We start from the raw sequence: 18,654 nt of genomic DNA, 5'->3' as shown, positions 1-18,654 counted from the left end.
GAGAAGGTTGCACGGGTTTATGTGTGGAGCTTGTGAGAGAAAGGTGTGCCAAGAGAAGCTTGTGCACATAAATTTAGGAGGTAGGGATCAGCAACCTTGCAAGGATTTCAACCCTGGTTCAAGGCAGGAAAACAAGGTTGCTTTCAGATTGAAACAAGTTGTATTTGTAAGAGATCTATTGCTCAAATTTCTTCAATTAAATTCTCAAGCAAGCATAGCGTTTTCCTAGTTGGGTTCCCTAGTAAAAATATTGTCTTTTGTTGTTGTGAGACTGTGATTTAATTTTGTTCCTATTCCTCTGCAAAGTTTAGTAGAGAAATCATGTACTTATATGAAAAAAATTATATTTCAGATTGTTCATATTAGCAGATCAAAATTTCATAGATTTTGATCAGCATGTATTTGAGTTATACTCGGAAAGCCCAATCAAGCCAACAAAATCAATGTCAAAGATTGATTCTCCGCGTGTAGTAGATGACAAAGCAAGATTGTTATAAGGTTGGCAAAAATGCAAGTTTGCTCAAGGACTAAAAGGGTGTTCCATATGACTATCAATATTTAGTGCACCTATAACCATCTTGACCACACACCTATAACCAATTAATGTATGTTAGATCATAAAAGTTTACATCATGTAACTTTAGCCTTTGAGTTTGCGTAGCACGATTGATGATGGTAAATAGTAGTGATGATGTTGATCTGAATTTCTCATGCACACGTGTCGTTTCCCACCACATTGTATCTAGCTTTGTGTGTGTGTGCACTCTACATAAAATGGCCCCCAACTTGGTGTAATCGTACAAGAAACACAGAAACATAGTTGAAACACAATCAAAACACCAGTATGGTGTTTCTTGATTTGGAAATGCTGTCAAAACCTTTCAGCGGCATTTTGGCCCAAATCTACACCATTTCCATGGTTATTTTTGCTTGTGTGGACTCACTCAAGTGCCCAAGAAAGGTGTGGGGCCCTTCTGTGGCCAAAAAAAATTAATCTACCACTAAAATTTATCTCTGATCACTCCAAAAACTAATTTATCTCTAACCAGTGTCCTCGAGACCATTGTGGAGGTGTAGCACATCAGTTCATTCACACCCAAAGTGTCAAAGAGATTAGTTCCAGACAGTTCCTGAGCAAGGTGCCCCCTTTTGACAAACTCCTCCCCAGCCCCAGCAGAAGAACTAGAGACTTATCTAGAGCCTTTTTCCTTCGACCTTGGATGCTATAAGTATCCCTCGTTCCTACATCCCCCCAAGATCATGCAAACAAACACCTCGTTGGATCCAAAGGACTCCAAAAGTGAGCCAAAACCATTGTCACCCCATCGTCGTCAGCTATCAAACTCGGGCATTCTTGACATCATCGACCTCCAACCTTGAACTTATTCACTTAGTCTTCAACATCGCCAAGGGCCTTTGATCCAGTTATATACATGTTCTTGTGGCTATTTTATTGTTGTATCCTTCTTTCATTTTATCCTTGTGTTTGCATTCCCACATTGTACTCGTACTTGATGTATCCTTCACTCCCTTTGACCTATTTTTGTGGCCATTCATTGGACATTAATAAAATTATTTTATCTTATCATATCTAATCAATCCACACTCTAATTCTGTTGAACAAGCACCTAGTTCTATTTTTATTGATGAGGACGAGGATAAGGATTATTAGGATATGTAATTGCACTTGTCTTTAGCTCATGTTTTATTTCATTTTCAACACATATAGCCATGTATAAAGTATGATTTTAGAATCTTGTATATATAGCCTCATCTATAAAGGATAATTTTGGATTTTTGCATCCTGTGAGAGTTAACATAGACTTGGTTTTCCTTCTAAAATGTCATTTATGTGTCTCATTCTTTTTTCTTTTGCAAGATAATGTGTTATTAACTTTTCTATAAAATAAGTTATAAATATATATATGCATATATATAACTTTTTTTTTCATTTTGGGGGGGTCACATTTCCAGCTGTACCCATTTTGGAAATTTCTTAATGTTTCCACATTTCGTGCAACTTATAATGTGTGTGTGTGCACTTTTCCCACCACATTATATGCAGCATTTTTTGATAATCTTCCATATCCATTACCCCCACCCCAAATCCCTGTATCCATTTCAGTGCAACTTAGCCCTTTTTGCTTATGTTGGGTCAGGAAGTCATCATGAACAACACTTACCTTCCTGATTTAACTTCTGTAAAATTGCAATGTGCAAATCAATTTTCCAATAAGAGAAAAGAAACAGTGTTTCTCTTCCAAAGCAATTGAAAGGCTAAATTTACTTACTTTTAGGTGATCCCAGATTCACAAAATTAGTATGTAAGAAGGATCACGACCATAAGAAAAAAGCTATTGCAATATAGGAAGCATTCTTCCAATAAGAGAAAAGAAACAGTGTTCGTCCTCCAAAGCAACTGAAAGGCTAACTTTACTTACTATTATGTAATACCAGGTAAAACCATAAGAAGAAAAAAAAAAAGCTAAATTTGCACAATACCTGTAAGGAACAACATATGGAGCTGTAACAACACATGGTACTTGAAAGAACTCTGAAAGATGCCATCCTTCCTGCAAAAAATAATAAATATTTTGCACCTTGTATATAAATAATCTAGTGTCAACTATATGTCTAAGTCAAAACTTGAAACTACAGATCTTATAAGATGCAATATTTCAATGTACTAGTTGTCATTGCCATACTAATCTAGAACTTACTACAAAAGAAACACATATTAGGTTGCAGGAAGTGAGAAAAACCAGAGCAAAAAAGTTGATGGCTATAAAATCACCCTGCACTTCTGGGCCTTTCCCAAATATTTTCTCAACAGCAGTTAGGCATTCTTTACGATGTTGATGCTCAAGAGCTCTTGTTTTAAATGATGGTAGGACTTTTTGTAAATCTGATAGCCAATGGTACAACATGTTAATATGTGATATTCAACACTCATGCAACAGGGTGCACTGTAATGTACTTAGGATAACCTGGCAAAAATCTCTTTGTGCTGAAAACTGATACAATGTAATTGTTTGAAAACATATAGAAGATAAAACCATTCATAAGAACTGGAGAACGCATGCCTGTTTCAACCTCATCATTATTGATTTTCAATGGAAGGACTGGAGGTGTTGAGATAGCACAGAATGAAACATTTGCTGCTGCCATTTGAAACTTCAAGTACTGCATAAAATCTTGTGTAAGTTCTAGAGGATAAAAGCAAGAAGTGAGCACTCAAAGAATGGTGGACCTTTTGAATTCGAACTCTTTTATTGATAGAAAAAGCACAAAAAACACAGGCTAGCCTAGCAAAATAGTCTAAAAGACGAAGTAGATTTAAATAGAGGAGACTTGAAGTGCAAACCTCGTGAGCAGCATGTGTGATAAATGTAAACAGATAATCTTGCTGCTCCTTTGCAAGAGCTGATACAACAGCCTAAAAATGATATTATAAATTTGATCAACAAAATGGCTATACGAAAATTCCAATTTTATTATACTTAATTATTTTCAAAAACAAAAGATAAATATTGATAGGAACAAAATATCAAAATTCGTACAGGAACGTTAGTACATGCAGAAAGCAATTTTTTTGCCAAATGGCAGTCATTTATTTATCAACTTGATCAACATCATAATTTCAAATTTCAATTTGATGGAATTATACGCACATACGTGCCCATATGGCATAAACACATGCACTGTAACACTATTTTAACCAAGAGCGCTAATTGTTACGAGAGCCTGGATGGATGCACAGTGTGAATAGCAGGGACGGGATGGAATTGGTTTGGGAAAGGGGGTCTTGGCAGATAGGATTGCTTGGCCAGTAGAGGAAGGACTAGTTCAAGCAGAATTGATTTGGAAGCTGGGGTGGGAGATGGTTGGTTTAGTTATTGAGGCAGGCTTGCTGGTTTTATTTTTCCCCTTTTTCATGGGGCTGCTAAATTATGCATGGGTGGAGTGGCCTTATGTACATATCCATTAGCTTCAATTTCCATTGCAACATTTTATTAGTATATAATATATGATACAGATAAATATAATAAAGAAGCAGAACCATGATTAGATGCACATGATGCCACAGTCACTGTCATACCTTAGCAGATATCAAATTATGAAGAATGTATGACATAGAGATATTAACATTTTAGGGAAAATATTCACATCTTGACAAGAGAAGTTTCTACACTCTGCCAATATTTGTTGTAATTTCAATGAATTTGTAATGGGTATACCATTTAACCTAAGCTGGTGAGAAGCTTCTTAGTGATGTCCATTATTCAAAACCAATCCAAGTCCCCTGTTTGGTATTTACTAACTGCTCCATAGGGCTGCAATTTTTTTATTTAACTTACACTTCAAGGCAACAACTGCCACAAGCATTCAGAATCAACATTTATTAAAACAACTGTGGCTTCATAATGTCTGATAATGCTACTTATTAATGCCAAGTCTATCTTCATTTTACTCTAAAATTATTTTAAGTTATCCTTGTTCAGGTGTCGACCTATATTTGGTCACATGTGCTGAGAATCAGGGATTTTGTGAAATACTTAAATATTGTATTACATATAGAGATTCTACGGAATACCTATGTTACTCTGGAGATATTTAAATTAGCATGGTCAAGGAATCAGGGTTGTGTTGCACTCATTTTTGTCAAAGTTCCAAGGAAGCAGATGTACCAATTTCTTCAAAGGATCGAGATCGTCAAGACATCGGTTTATTGAGTCATCGTAAATCCATTCTGCAAATTTGTAACGTAAAATTTAAATGATGCTAGTAAAACCATGTATGTATGTAACAACCTAGCTAAGCCTATTATTTTGGCGAAAATTTCATCCTAGGAGGTTTTTCGTCTCATTGATCCATATGTGTTTCTAAACACGGATGGTCAGCAGAGTTTTTCCCTCCAACCTCACACCAAAGCTAAGGTGGAATTTGTTGTCAAACTCTTAGGTGAGTCCTAGTATTTTAGTCGAGTCTTATGTAAAATTGATATGGGAATAATTTACGCTAATTGGCTAAATTATTTTATTACAAATCACTTGGCCTACTAGATCATGTTGTGTCGCAGAATTGGATGTGTAATTTGAGGGTCTATACCGAACAGGTGTTCCCCCTTTGAGAGTTGAAAATGTAATTATCTTATGTAAAAAATATTTTAGTGCATAGTTGTTAATTTTAGGTATGTTCTATGCTAGAGCAATTTATTTCAATTTCTTTTCCACATTAGCAATCACATCAACATAAAGTAAACTACAGATAGAACATAAATATAAATCGCAAAAGACAAGCCAAGACAAGAGGACACAAGATGTGGCGCTAGCTAGGGAAAAACCCCAATGTGGTGAAACCCTTGATCAATTCTTCTTTTATGTTCTTCAAAGTTCAGCAGAGAAAGTGAGAGAGATAGTACATTTACAATAGAAGTCAATCACTTTGACTTTTGATATCAGCATGAGATCAGTTGAAGACATATTGCTTCAACTGATTCTCTAAGGTGACTCGTTCACCTATCACAGTGCTACATCTCGTCTATTTGCTGCACATTACCATGTGACACCTTGCTGTACTGTCACATGTGTTGAACCTTGATGACTGAGCTGCTCTCATCTTCATGCTGCTCATCATGCTGCATCTTCCATGGTCTTATTCATCATCAAGCTGCCCATGCTCATGATCTCATTCATCATTATGCTGCCCATGCTCATATCATCATGCATCATTATGTTGCCCATGCTCATATCATCATGCTGCTTATTATGTTGCCCATGATCTCATACATCATGTTGCCTTCCTTTGGAGACAGATGCTCCGGTTGTTTCGGCAGTTCCCAGTAGTTTCGGCTTTTCCAGCAGTTCCGACTTTTCCGGCAGTTCCGACATTTCTTGCTTTTTCGGCTTTTCTGACTTTTCTGTCTTTTCTGGTATTTCCAGCTTTTCCAACATTTTCGGCTTTTCTGGCATTTCCAGCTTTTCTAGTAGTTCCAGCTTTTTTGGCTTTTCCGACAGGCTTTTCCGACAGTTTCGGCGTTTCCGGCATTTCCAGTTTTTCCGGCAGTTCCAGCTTTTTCGGCTTTTCCGGCAGTTCCAGCTTTTTCGGCTTTTCCGGCAGTTCCAGCTTTTCCGGCTTTTCCGGCAGTTCCGGCTTTTCTCGCAGTTCTGGCTTTTCTAGCTTTTCCGACTTTTCCTTAAGATCTCTCCTCCTACTAAAACCCAAAGACAAGTAGAAAGAGGAAGAGATCCAAGTGTGTGTAGAAATGACTTGAAGTCCTCTTCTATTTATGCTAAAATGTAGAGGTTGAATAGACATGACTGTTGGGCTTCTAAGCCTACATAAGTTGCTGGTCGACTTAACAATTTGTCCATAACATAAATAAATTCATAACTTCATAAATACTTATCGGAATCGAATGATCTTTAGATCAATCCTACACCTCTCAATGAGAGGGATTCAATAAAAATATCAGCGATCATATATAATATGACCCACATGGAGTTTGGCCCCAGTTGCCAATTTTAACACTCCCTCTCAACTAGGGAGAATTCCATCTGTTGATCCATATGTCCAACTGTACTATCTCTGCTATCAGTGCCCTGCATTGCTCTGCTCAACTTTGCTAGCTCTACGTAGCTCTGCAGGCTCTGCTCTGCTCAGCGCTACTGGCTCTGCTCAGCGCTGCCGGCTCTGCTCTGCTCTGCTCAGTTCTGCTGGCTCTGCTCAGCTCTGCTGGCTCTGCTCTTCTCAACTTAGCTCTGCTGAACCATGAACAAGAAAAATTGATCGAGAACGTGTCATACCATTCTCCACTGACCCGAAGTCAGTCTTAGAGTGTGTACCACTGGTCCCAGCCCAGTCCTCAACTGACCCGAAGTCAGTGTCATAGTAGGTACAAGTACAACTCCTACCACTGGTCCCAGACCAATCCTCAACCGACCCGAAGTCAGTGTCATAGTAGGTACAACTCCTACCATTGGTCCCAGACCAGTATCATTGATCCCAGATCAATGAAGGTCATCCTAGCATAGGGAGTACGGTAGATATAACGATGCCTCCATCGGTACTACTATGGTCCCTATCATCATTTCCCTGCTCATTGAACAAATGAGAGGTACTTCCCATGAGTCCCAGACTGCATGGGTAGGATGCCTCGACAGGAGAACTTAATCAAACCTGTCCTCACAGGAGAACTAATCATCCTGCTACACAATCGCCATGTAGAATACATCATCCAGGCCTCACAAGAGAACTAATCATCCTGCTACACAATCATCATGGAGAACACATCATCCAGCCCTCACAGGAGAACTAATCATCCTGCTACACAATCATCATGGAGAACACATCATCCAGACCTCACAAGAGAACTAATCATCCTGCTACACAATCGTCATGGAGAACACATCATCCAAACCTCACAGGAGATTAATCATCCTACTACACAATCATCATGGAGAACACATCATCCAAACCTCACAGGAGAATTAATCATCCTGCTACACAGGAGAGCGAATCGTCCTGTACCACAAGAGAGCGAATCATCTTGTCCCACAGGAGAGCGAATCATCTTGTTCACAGGAGAGTGAATCATCCTATCCACAGGAGAGCAAATCATCCTATACACAGGAGAGCAAATCATCCTGTCCCAGTGCGCACCACCAGGGGAGGGTGAGTCACCCTATGGTCGTATGTTGCTCCAATAAGAACCACAAGCCCCCAGAGCTCCCAAAGCTCAATGTATACAACATGCAAGACCTTTGTACAAGGGTCTCTTGACGACTCCAAGTCGTTCGGGAAAATCACAGATTTGATCTTTCCCCTGGGGCTTAGACAAAGTGTAGCGACCTGTACATCATCTCATAGCGATGGAGCTTCCTTGCTCATAGACTTACCATATCCCAGATAAGGTAGTATCTGATGTCTATCTACTGGAGCAATCATCGAATACGAGATTCCTCAATAATTGAATCCCACCTCTGGTTGTCACAGAGAATCACAGTGGTACAAACAGCTCACTTGAAGAGCTTCCCCAACCAGGCAGCTTCATACGAGATCATACTCGTAGATATGTATCCGGTCTCAGCGGTGCTTATAACAACTGACTTCTGCTTCCTGCTCATCCATGATATCAAAGCAGAATCCAAAGAGAAACAGCACTAAGAAGTGCTCTAGTGATCCTCCACACTACCTGCCCAATCAGCATTCGAATAATCATGCAATTTCATATTTCCGGCAGTGTATCTCAATCCATGAAAGATTGTGCCCCGAAGACATCTCAGAAGATTCTTGGCACCAATCTAGTGAGATTTAACCAAATATGAGCTCACCATGCTAACTGCAAAACATATGTCCGGACGGAAGTTCACCAAGAACATCAACGCAAATGAGTTTATGAGATTCAGAGGCATTTCCCAAATCTGATCCGACATCACTACCATATAACTTCTGAAAGTTAAGATCCTCGAGGTAGCCACAGGCTTGCAGTTCACCATTCCACATCTGGAATCCAACTCCCTCTTACTTCTACAAATGAGAGGGTTTGCACCTGTTAGAAGTAGGTCGTCCTCATAAGGTGCTGGTATGAAAGGTCCATCATCCACAACCTTCGGATGGTTTGGATCCGTTTCACTCCTAGTGAATATCAGCTTTATCAGACAGCTATCGATCCTCTCATACTATGCCCAGGGTGTTTTGCTTCAAGCCATAGAGGGATTTCTTCCACCTGCATATGAAAGATTCCTGATTACCAATCTCAGACCCCTTGGGTTGTCCTAGACCTGTGTACCTGCTACATGAGGGGAATGGTCCCCTTGTAAGATTTTCCTTCGGTACATCTCAGACACGTACTTTCATGCTCCTTTTGAATTCAGGCATCCCTGTCACCATCTGACTCACAGACCTTCGATGCTACGTGACAATGGACATGGTCCCTAATGGACTTCCTGCAATTTGATACAACCCTGAACTCAAAAACATCTTTGAAAATTCTATTTCCAAACACGTACCTTTCCATCGATGAGTGCCACCCTGAAACCTTTGACTTCCATTTCCGAGATGGACACCAAGTTCTTCTTGCGATCAGGTACATAAAAGTGATTCGGGGTTCCTTGATTTCTTTGAAGAGTCGACCATTTCCTTAATGACCTGCATTACCTTCGGACACTCCTTCGCATAATGGTCGAACTTATTACAACCAAGGCATCTGCCTTTCCTTCCACCCTTAAATCCGAACTTCCCAACGAAGTGATCTTTAGATGGGACATCAGAAACTTCCGCTACGCCATTCTGATAATATGTTCTGCTTCGACTTCACCCTTTGTGAACTTAGAAGAGAGATGTGGAACCCATTGATCCTTTTGTCTTGTCCCTATTGTCTTTGGTGATTGCTCTTTCACTCTTGCTTGGGCATTGTCTTCACCTCAGCTCCGATACCATGTTAATTTTAGGTATGTTCTATGCTAGAGCAATTTATTTCAATTTCTTTTCCACATTAGCAATCACTTCAGCATAAAGTAAACTGCAGATAGAACATAAATATAAATCGCAAAAGACAAGCCAAAACAAAAGGACACAAGATGTGGCGCTAGCCAGGGACAAACCCCAATGTGGGGAACCCTTGATCAATTCTTCTTTTATGTTCTTCAAAGTTCAGCAGAGAAAGTGACAGAGATAGTACATTTACAATAGAAGTCAATCGCTTTGACTTTTGATATCGGCATGAGATCATTTGAAGACATATTGCTTCAACTGATTCTCTAAGGTGACTCGTTCACCTATCATAGTGTTACATCTCGTCTATTTGCTGCACATTACCGTGTGACACCTTGTTGTATTGTCACGTGTTGAACCTTGATGACTGAGCTGCTCTCATCTTCATGCTACTCATCATGCTGCATCTTCCATGGTCTTATTCATCATCAAGTTGCCCATGCTCATGATCTCATTCATCATTATGCTGCCCATGATCTCATTCATCATTATGTTGCCCATGCTCATATCATCATGCATCATTATGCTGCCCATGCTCATATCATCATACTGCTTATTATGCTGCCCATGATCTCATACATCATGTTGCCTTCCTTCAGAGACAGATGCTCCTGCTGTTTCGGCAGTTACCAGTAGTTTCTGGTTTTCCGGCAGTTTTGGCTTTTCCGGCAATTCCAGCTTTTCTGACTTTTCCGGCTTTTCCGACGTTTCCGCTTTTCGGCAGTTCAGGCAGTTCCGACTTTTCCGGCTTTGCCAGCTTTGCCAGCTTTTCTGGCAATTCCAGCTTTTCCGACTTTTCCGGCAGTTCCAACTTTTCCGACTTTTCCTTAGGATCTCTCCTCCTACTAAAACCCAAAGACAAGTAGAGAGAGGAAGAGATCCAAGTGTGTGTAGAAATGACTTGAAGTCCTCTTCTATTTATACTAAAACGTAGAGGTTGAATAGACATGACTGTTGTGCTTCTGAGCCTACATAAGTTGTTGGCCGACTTAACAATTTGTCCATAACATAAATAAATTCATAACTTCATAAATACTTATCAGAATCCGATGATCTTTAGATCAATCCTACACCTCTCAATGAGAGGGATCCAATAAAAATATCAGCTGCCATAAATAATATAACCCGCATGGAGTTTGGCCCTAGTTGCCAATTTTAACAATAGTTTCTCATACTTAGACACCATGGCTAAAATATTAGAGGGAGGAAAAAATATTTAATCCCTCAAGTGTCAATTAATTAATTTTTCTGACAAAAAATAAATTAAACCTAAGCAAGAAAATTAATTAATTAGAGTCAAATTTAGAGTCTTAAAGAAATTAAATTCTCCAAGTGGAAAAATTCGTGGGTATCAAAGAAATTAATTTTTGGAGGTCCCCCACCAAAGGAATATTGGAAATTTCAAGAAAAATTAGACCCTTGGACCTTGGTGGATAAGTCAAAGTCAAATTTTTGAGAAAATTAGCCCAAATAATTAATTTTGAGCTAATAAAAAATGGGTTAAATGAGAAATTCGAAAATTCTTCAAAAATAAATATTTTCAACAGTGAAGATTAAAAAATGATCAAATATTTTTCGGCAGTTGATATTATTTTGGCAGGGATCAAGCCAACTAGCAGTTATTTTTCCACTTGGAGGATTTATCTATAAATTGAGATTCATTTGTGTCTCAAGCAGTGTTGCGGGAGAGCGCCCCCTCGATCCCGCTCCCAATCCGCACTCTGGGCGGGAGCGACTCGGGAGGGGGTCGGGAGCACGCTCCCTAAAAATATTTTCGCTCCCTGCCTTTTCGGGAGCGTTTTTGGGAGCATTTTGCCTTTTTTTGCAAATTGTTTTTTTGTAGTAATATTCGAAATGCAATTTTTTTTGAAAGAAACAAATAATTTTTTAGTGGGGCAGCTTAATGATCAAGTCTATGTCCCTAGTATTGATATGCTATTCATGGTAATGTTAAATTCTTAAAGTAAAAGTGACATTCTCCTTAATCTTCATTTTCATCCTTTTACTTAAATTTTTAACATTACCATGAAATGACTCGGGATGTTTGAGAGTGGTTCCGGCCTCATTGGATTTCATATGGAGAAAGTAGAATTTTAAATTTCATTCAAAATCCAATAGACTTATCGGTTTTTCAAGATTTCAGGATTGGGGGATTGCAATGTTTCCATTGAATTTTCTCATGTATTAGGGCATGGAACTCGTATTTAATCAAGAGCACCAATCCCTCTATGTATCTTGATGTTAGTGACATTGGTTGTCGAACTCCTCTATCATGACCCTCCTAAAAATGTACGCATCACTCAAACAAAATCTTGACTTGACATGCTATGCTTTCTCTATCTTATGTTAATTCTTAGAGGGTGATATTAATGACAAAGATCCCTATACAGATACAAAGGTAACGACAAAGATACCTCTGGATATTAATGCTTAGAGGGTGATATTAATGACAAAGATCCTGATTTTCCAACAAGACTAAAAAATTAGACATTTCTCGTGGTGGCAAGAGGCCCAAGCATAAGAAATAGATAATAGATTTACTTCTCTTTTCTAGTTTCTAGTAGTTTTTATAACTATTGACTCTTTCATATTTATTATAATATTTTTTTAAACAATATATGACAATTTAAGTTTGAAGTTGGCAATTATAACTCATTAGTAATGAATTATGAATATGATTCTTCATGAAAGTTGAAAGCTATTTCATTTCATTTCATTTCATGTTAGATATTATTTGTTGTAATGGTTACACTTAGCTTACAAGTATAACTTTGGTGATCAATGATGATAAATGTTATATATTGAATTTTGAAAGCTTGAAACTTTAAGATTGATGAATCATGAGACTCAATATGTTGTATGTTACTATGTTACTAACTTGTGGACATGGTTGATGAATATTATAACTTCTAGATGATTGTTGTTATATGGTTCAATCTATGTTTTTTTATGTTTTTTATATCTAATTCATTATTCTACATGTTTTTGTTGACATATATGTATCAAAATATAAAAATATATATATATATATATATTATATAAAAAATGCTCCGAGATCCGCTCCCAAACCGGGAGCTTCTGAAAATGTCGCTCCCACTCCCAAGTAACACTGGTCTCAAGCCATCTGATGTTTGCCTAAGGTAATTCTACAGAAAAGTTGATGTAACGCTATTGTCCCACTGGAAATGTTTTTGGAAACATAATAAAGACTTTGGGGTGCAGTTGATCGTATCTATTGTCTACTAATTTGTGGTATGTGTTGGGTACAGGCATTCCTATATTGTGTTTAAATTTTAAATTAAATCGTTATTTCATTGTAGATAATAGGAACACTCTATTGATAAGTTGTGGGCATATCTTAGATGCTCAGATCCATTGTTGTTCTAACGGTTTATGCTTGAAGAATTATATGGTGTTTGCAGGTTCCCCAGTCCTTGGGCTCCAAGTTCACAAACTGTGGGCACAGCCTACAGGCTGACCTTGTTTGGACTTCAGATATTTTTAAGGTTTTTCTAACTTCGCTAAGGTTGTAGCTTGCATTTATCTTTCGAAAAATACATTTAGCCAATATCAAGGGTTTATAAAAAATTTAATTTCTCAAAAAAATTTCAAGCATTGTATACACATATATTTTGTAAATAGATTTTGTAAATAATTTTATTTTCTAACCCTTGTTTGTAGTTGGGTTTTTGGGGTTTTGAAATTATTTTGAATTTTTTTATATACTGGGGTTTTGGGTATTTGTGAATTCACTTGTGTGGGTGAAATCAAGCGAGAATAGTTGGATTAGAGCTAGATCTAGGCCCTTGAGGGTAAGATCTAGCCTCTACAATTTTTTGCAGGGCCAGCCATTGAAGAAACTGAGCAAGCATATCTGAAACAAAATAAAAATTTCGAGCAGGGGTTTCAGCATTTTCAAGCCTCCCAGACCCAGCGTCGGTCTTCCTTGGCCCTACATCACCCTCTTCTCCCCCTACGTCAACCTTTCTAGCCTCTTGGAGGCTAGCCGTGAGCCCTAAGGGCCTCGGCCCTCCCTCCTTGCCCTTGTTGTAATGACCCATTTCGGATTATAAGCAAAAGGGTATTAACATGTATACGATGTATGCATATGATAGGTACATATGCATACATCGCATGCCTTGCACTAGTATACTTATTAAATAATTATTCAAATACCTAAATTATTTAAGAAGAGAAGTATGACCTAAAAATTCGACACTCTCAAAAGATACATATTAAATATTTCATAATTATAAAGTTATTATCTAAAATTAACACTTTCAATCCCCTTAATGTAAATATGTACAAATATTCATTTTTAAATATTCATTTTATATACCAAGCATTTGACAACTATTCAATTATTCTAAAAATTATAAATTAAAGTTATGTATTAAGATTCATTTGATTAAATGTTATAATTCTAATTAAATGAATTAAAAGTTAAAACTCATCATCCACTTGATATTAGCGTACCTCAACTTGAGGCAACATGTAACAGATGACTAATGAATAAAAATTGGATAAGGGCGGTGGAAGAAGGCAGCGACCGCCTGAGAACAAGTATTTATCCAAGCACACAAAGACGGAGTAGGGGGAACGAAAGAACAGAGAGGAAAAATTACAAAGAAGGAAAAAATTACAGAAAGAAGGAAATTCCATGCATGATGCCACTGATAGAAAGAAGTTTGAGATCAGATGTTCTTGAAATTTTGGGCACGGGGGCCAGAGTACCTCGAATTTGAAGTACTTTGGAGTTGGGTATTGAAGTTGTGCTTAGTTTGGCAAGGAGGCTTTGGTCGTTTTGGTAACGCAATGGGAGCAAGTGTCGCGACAGAACAATGACATCTTCAACCATAGAACTCCAGAGCAACCGTCAGAAACACCATCAGACAGAATTCCAAGTAAGTACTATCAAATGAATAATTAGATTTTGAATTCTCTATTTAATCTGAATAACAATTTTGTTAAATTCAGCTAATAGAAAATTAGGGCTTTTTCTGAGTAGCAGTTCCATTAAATTTTGTTAATTGGGTACCTTACAAACTTGAAATTTAAAATTTAAATTTTGATACATGTCTGGTTAAAATTTGCATAGCCAAGGTTTTACACTTGTTGTGGCCTTGAAAGGCCTTCATTCCCCTCGTTATTCCTCTGTTTTCCCTCACTCATCCTTGGCCCTCCTTCTTCCCTCTTTCCCTCTTGGCTGCCTTCCTCGACCCTCCTTCTCCTTGTCATGGCCCCTTTTGGGCCTTCCCTCATCCTCAACCCTCTCTTCATTTAGGCCACAACCCTGTTAGGGCTTGTGGCATGCCTATAAGGCCCCTATCCCCTTGGCCGCATCCTCTAAGAGGCTTGTCGTAGGCCTCTAGGGCCTCCTCCCCTTAACGCAAGCCTATCTAGGCCTTTTTCCCCTCAACACTAGCCCTCTAGGGCTTAGCATTGACCTCTCTTGGCCCTAATTTGCCCTCTCTTCCATCTTTGTGGGTAAGTTTGATTTCTAGACTGAAGATTGGTGGGTTTTGCAGGGAGATATTTGCTCAAAATTGGTGCTTTTAGGTGCCAAGTGCTTTGGAGAAATTTTTGGCATTTTGGGCAAGTGATCTTCAAGGCCTTGGGCTTAGGATTTGCTCTCTAAACCCTCATTGTTTCACTGTTTTATTACAGTTGTCATAAACTTCTCATAACAGTGACATAACACTCATTAAAGTGCCCTAAAATTAACTCAAAATTTGCCTAACATATTGAGGAATTAATTGCATGATTTGGGCATTTGTCATCAAGCTCTTTATATGTTTATTTGTTGATTGTCATAAGTGAAATCAGATCTGATATATTCTAAAGCTACATCATAAAAAGTGCTTGTTAGTTCATATTTTCACTTGGCAAGTCGTTAGGTGCCTCATTGCTCATTTTTGGTTCATATATGCTTGTCATTTCCTAGATCTAAAGTGATTTACTTATTGTTGTCCTAAAGGCTAATTAGTGCTCATCTCATTAATGTTGCTAAGTGCTATTGTGAAGAAGATTGTCTTAGCATTGGTTATTTGAAGGCTAACATTTGTTTGTTTACTTGTAAGCTCATTCATAGTCTCTAAGGAATCATTAATTTTGCACTAAGTAACCACTCACACATCATAACTCTAATCTTGTTGAATTGTTTAAGTTACTTTGAGCATTGAAGTTTCATTGATCTAGTTGGCTTAAGCATCTAATTGAACATTGCTAAGGAATCATTGATAATTGTTAAACACATTGTGTTGTCTATCTTAAGCATTGGCATATTGAGAATTAATTGAGCATCTCTTAGCTTTGGGCATTAAGATCTAATTGGGATTTTGGTTGAAGCATTATTGAGAAAGCTCAAAACTTGTGCTCTTTCACAATCTTAAGAAGCTTTGGTAATTTTATTGTCTATCTTAAGCAATTGGCATCTTAAGTTTTATTCTTGAGCATCTTTCAATATTGGCATTGTCTAAGGAGCATAATCTTGGAATTATTGTTTGATTATTAGTAATCATCATTGGAACATCTTGAGTAATTGGCATCTTAATCATTGGCAAATTGTTAATCTTGTGGATTTTACATTGGCACTTAATAATTGGCACACTCTTGGTAATAAGATTGTCTTTACATTTATTTGATAATACTCTTGTCATTGAAGATTAATCATAACTTTAAGTACATAAACATTAAACCGATCCTAAACCAAGAATTCACTCATAGCTTTTGCATAAGCATTCTAAGCCTAATTGCATTAAAAATTTACCTCCAAGCATAAGCTTGGTTGATAGACTTCTAGGGCCACCCTTTATCACCTAGCTTGAGGGATTCATCACCTTTTTAGTGGTTAACACAGTGACCTTGCAGTCGTCAGAGCCACAATCTCTGCAGCGTCGGAGGCACTGGGTGGTTGGAACACAGGGGGAGGTATTGTTAATCAAGCCTTTGCTTGCTTCCCGTTGGCTTCCATCCCACAACCTACTCTAAAAGTTGGTCTCAAAATAGTTATGAGGAAGGTTCCATTTAAACTAGACATATAACTTAAATGTAACAAAAATCCTTGCATTACACTTAGATCTTGGGACTTGCATATCATATAGGTTAGTGAAGCATTTAAGCAACAGTTGTCCATCCGGTTACTTGTTACTTGGTCTTAATTTAAGAATAAGCAAAAGTTTCGACTCCATAAGGCACTGGTCTCATTTAAATCTAATATAATCCTTAAGATCTTGCTAAATTTAACCAAGTAGCTAGGCCACTCAATTGTGTCTACCGGACTTGTTGGTTACCAACTTGTCCTTCACTGTCACATTTCCATAGGGACTACCCCCCATAGCCTATTGTTGGGAGACAGCTAGTACAGAGTGGGCAAGGATTAGAGTGACAGCCCCCACCTTGAGTCGTTGTCATGGTGCCTATACAATCTGAGCGACAACAAGTTGTAATTTAAATCAAGTTAGAAGACCAGATTTTTCGGATGTTTTGCAATACCAAACTACTGTATTATGTATAGTCAAGTTAATACAATGAAGAATATAGAGGCATGGTTCTCAGATTTGTTGGTTTCCTGGTTAAGACTTGTTGCCGCTTAAATCCACATCTGGGCTAAGTTGGAGAAATCTTTAATCCACTTGGTGTGGCCTTAGGGGCAAGTCTCAACTTGAGTAGCTGTCACTCAATTCTCAAATCCTCTGTCATGGCTAACTCCTAGCAAAGCCAAGGGGGGTAAACCCTACGAGAGAAAAGACTAAGACTATATTAAGCTAAGTTCAACAAAATTAAGTTCTAGGAGTTATGGATTACACATGACACATTCAACCATCAACAAATAACAGCATGTCTCTTCAAAGCATGTAAATAATTTCACAAGTAAATGACCTTAAGCACATAAATGATCATAAGCAATAGATGTAGCAATGGAAATCAAATGAATGAAATACTGAGATAGCAAATGATATAACCAATGGAGACTAGTGACAAATAAAGAGTACTTGAATGCTCAAAGTAAGAGATAATTGCTTGAAAGTAAAGTGCTTGAAAAGCAAATACTTGGAAATTGAAAGCTCAAAACTAAATGCTTGAAGTGAAAGATGATTGCTTGAAAAGTAAAGTACTTGAACTCGGAAATGTAAATGCCCCAAAGTAAATGTGCTTTGAAAATAAATGTGGCAATTGAAAATACCCAAGTACCAAATGCTGCAAATGAAAGCATTGAGAAATGTTGTTGCAAGGTTACTTGGGAGCAGGAGCGAAAACAGGCAGTGGGAGCAGAAGTGGGAGCGGAAGCGACATTTTTAGAAGCTCCCAGTTTGGGAGTGATTCCGGGAGCGATTTTTTATATAATATATATTTTTTATATTTTGATGCATATATGTCAACAAAATCATGTAGAATGATGAATTAGATATAAAAAGCATAAAAACATAGATTGAACCATATAACAACAATCATCTAGAAGTTATCATCTTCCTCAACCACGTCCACAAGTTAGTAACATACAACATATTGAGTCTCATGATTCATCAATCTTAAAGTTTCAAGCTTTCAAAATTCAATATATAACATTTATCATAATTGATCACCAAAGTTGTACTTGTAAGCTAAGTGTAACCATTACAACAAAGAATATCTAACATGAAATGAAATGAAACAACTTTCAACTTTCACGAAGCATCAAATTCATGATTCATTACCATGAGTTATAATTGCCAACTTCAAACTTCAAACTTAAATTGTCATATATTGTTCACAAAAAATATCATACTAAACATGAAAGAGTCAACAGCGAAGTCACCTGACACGGGGATTCGGGACACGTAGGATTCGAGATTCGTGGTGTCGGATTCGGACACGCTGACCCCCCAGAACAGGACACGTTAGGACACGTTATATATTATTTTATTAAAATATATATATATATATATATATAAAATATACATATATATTAAAAATTAGATATTATCATATTTCTTACACAAATTTTAATTAATGATACAAATTTATTGATTTCAAACATAGATCTTCATCTATAGCTATTAGCATGCATAGTACATACAAAATTCAAATAAATGTCAGTGGTACTGGTCACATAAATGATAAATCTATTAAAAATTTAAATCATGATTCATAATTCATAACTGAAAGACAACTTACAAC

At 37.5% G+C, this 18,654-nt stretch overlaps 1 protein-coding gene across 11 annotated transcripts in view; it reads right to left on the bottom strand.

Annotated features, from left to right (window-relative positions):
- LOC149182907 (UDP-Glycosyltransferase superfamily protein) overlaps positions 1–18,654 on the bottom strand; it is a 284,880-nt gene that overhangs the window by 216,568 nt on the left and 49,658 nt on the right. For 7 of the 11 annotated variants that reach the window (XR_016257161.1, XM_089417000.1, XM_089417002.1 and 4 more), the window contains 4 exons: positions 3,365–3,436; positions 3,084–3,183; positions 2,721–2,905; positions 2,503–2,573 (listed from right to left, as the gene is read on the bottom strand). Coding sequence is in view for 10 of the 11 variants with exons in the window: in XM_089417000.1 (XP_089273126.1) it covers positions 2,503–2,573; positions 2,721–2,905; positions 3,084–3,183; positions 3,365–3,436 (428 nt within the window). In the remaining variant the exon portion in view is untranslated. The remainder of the gene's footprint in view (positions 1–2,502; positions 2,574–2,720; positions 2,906–3,083; positions 3,184–3,364; positions 3,437–18,654) is intronic. The other 4 variants (XM_089417001.1, XM_089417005.1, XM_089417006.1 and 1 more) reach the window with 4 other exon arrangements.

The sequence above is a fragment of the Pinus tabuliformis genome, chromosome 3_2 (genome assembly GCF_031772625.1).
Source record: "Pinus tabuliformis cultivar Carrire ecotype Pingquan chromosome 3_2, CPIR1, whole genome shotgun sequence".
Lineage (NCBI taxonomy): Eukaryota > Viridiplantae > Streptophyta > Pinopsida > Pinales > Pinaceae > Pinus > Pinus tabuliformis.
Note: the sequence above shows the minus strand (reverse complement) of the source record. Positions and strands in the feature narration are given on the sequence as shown.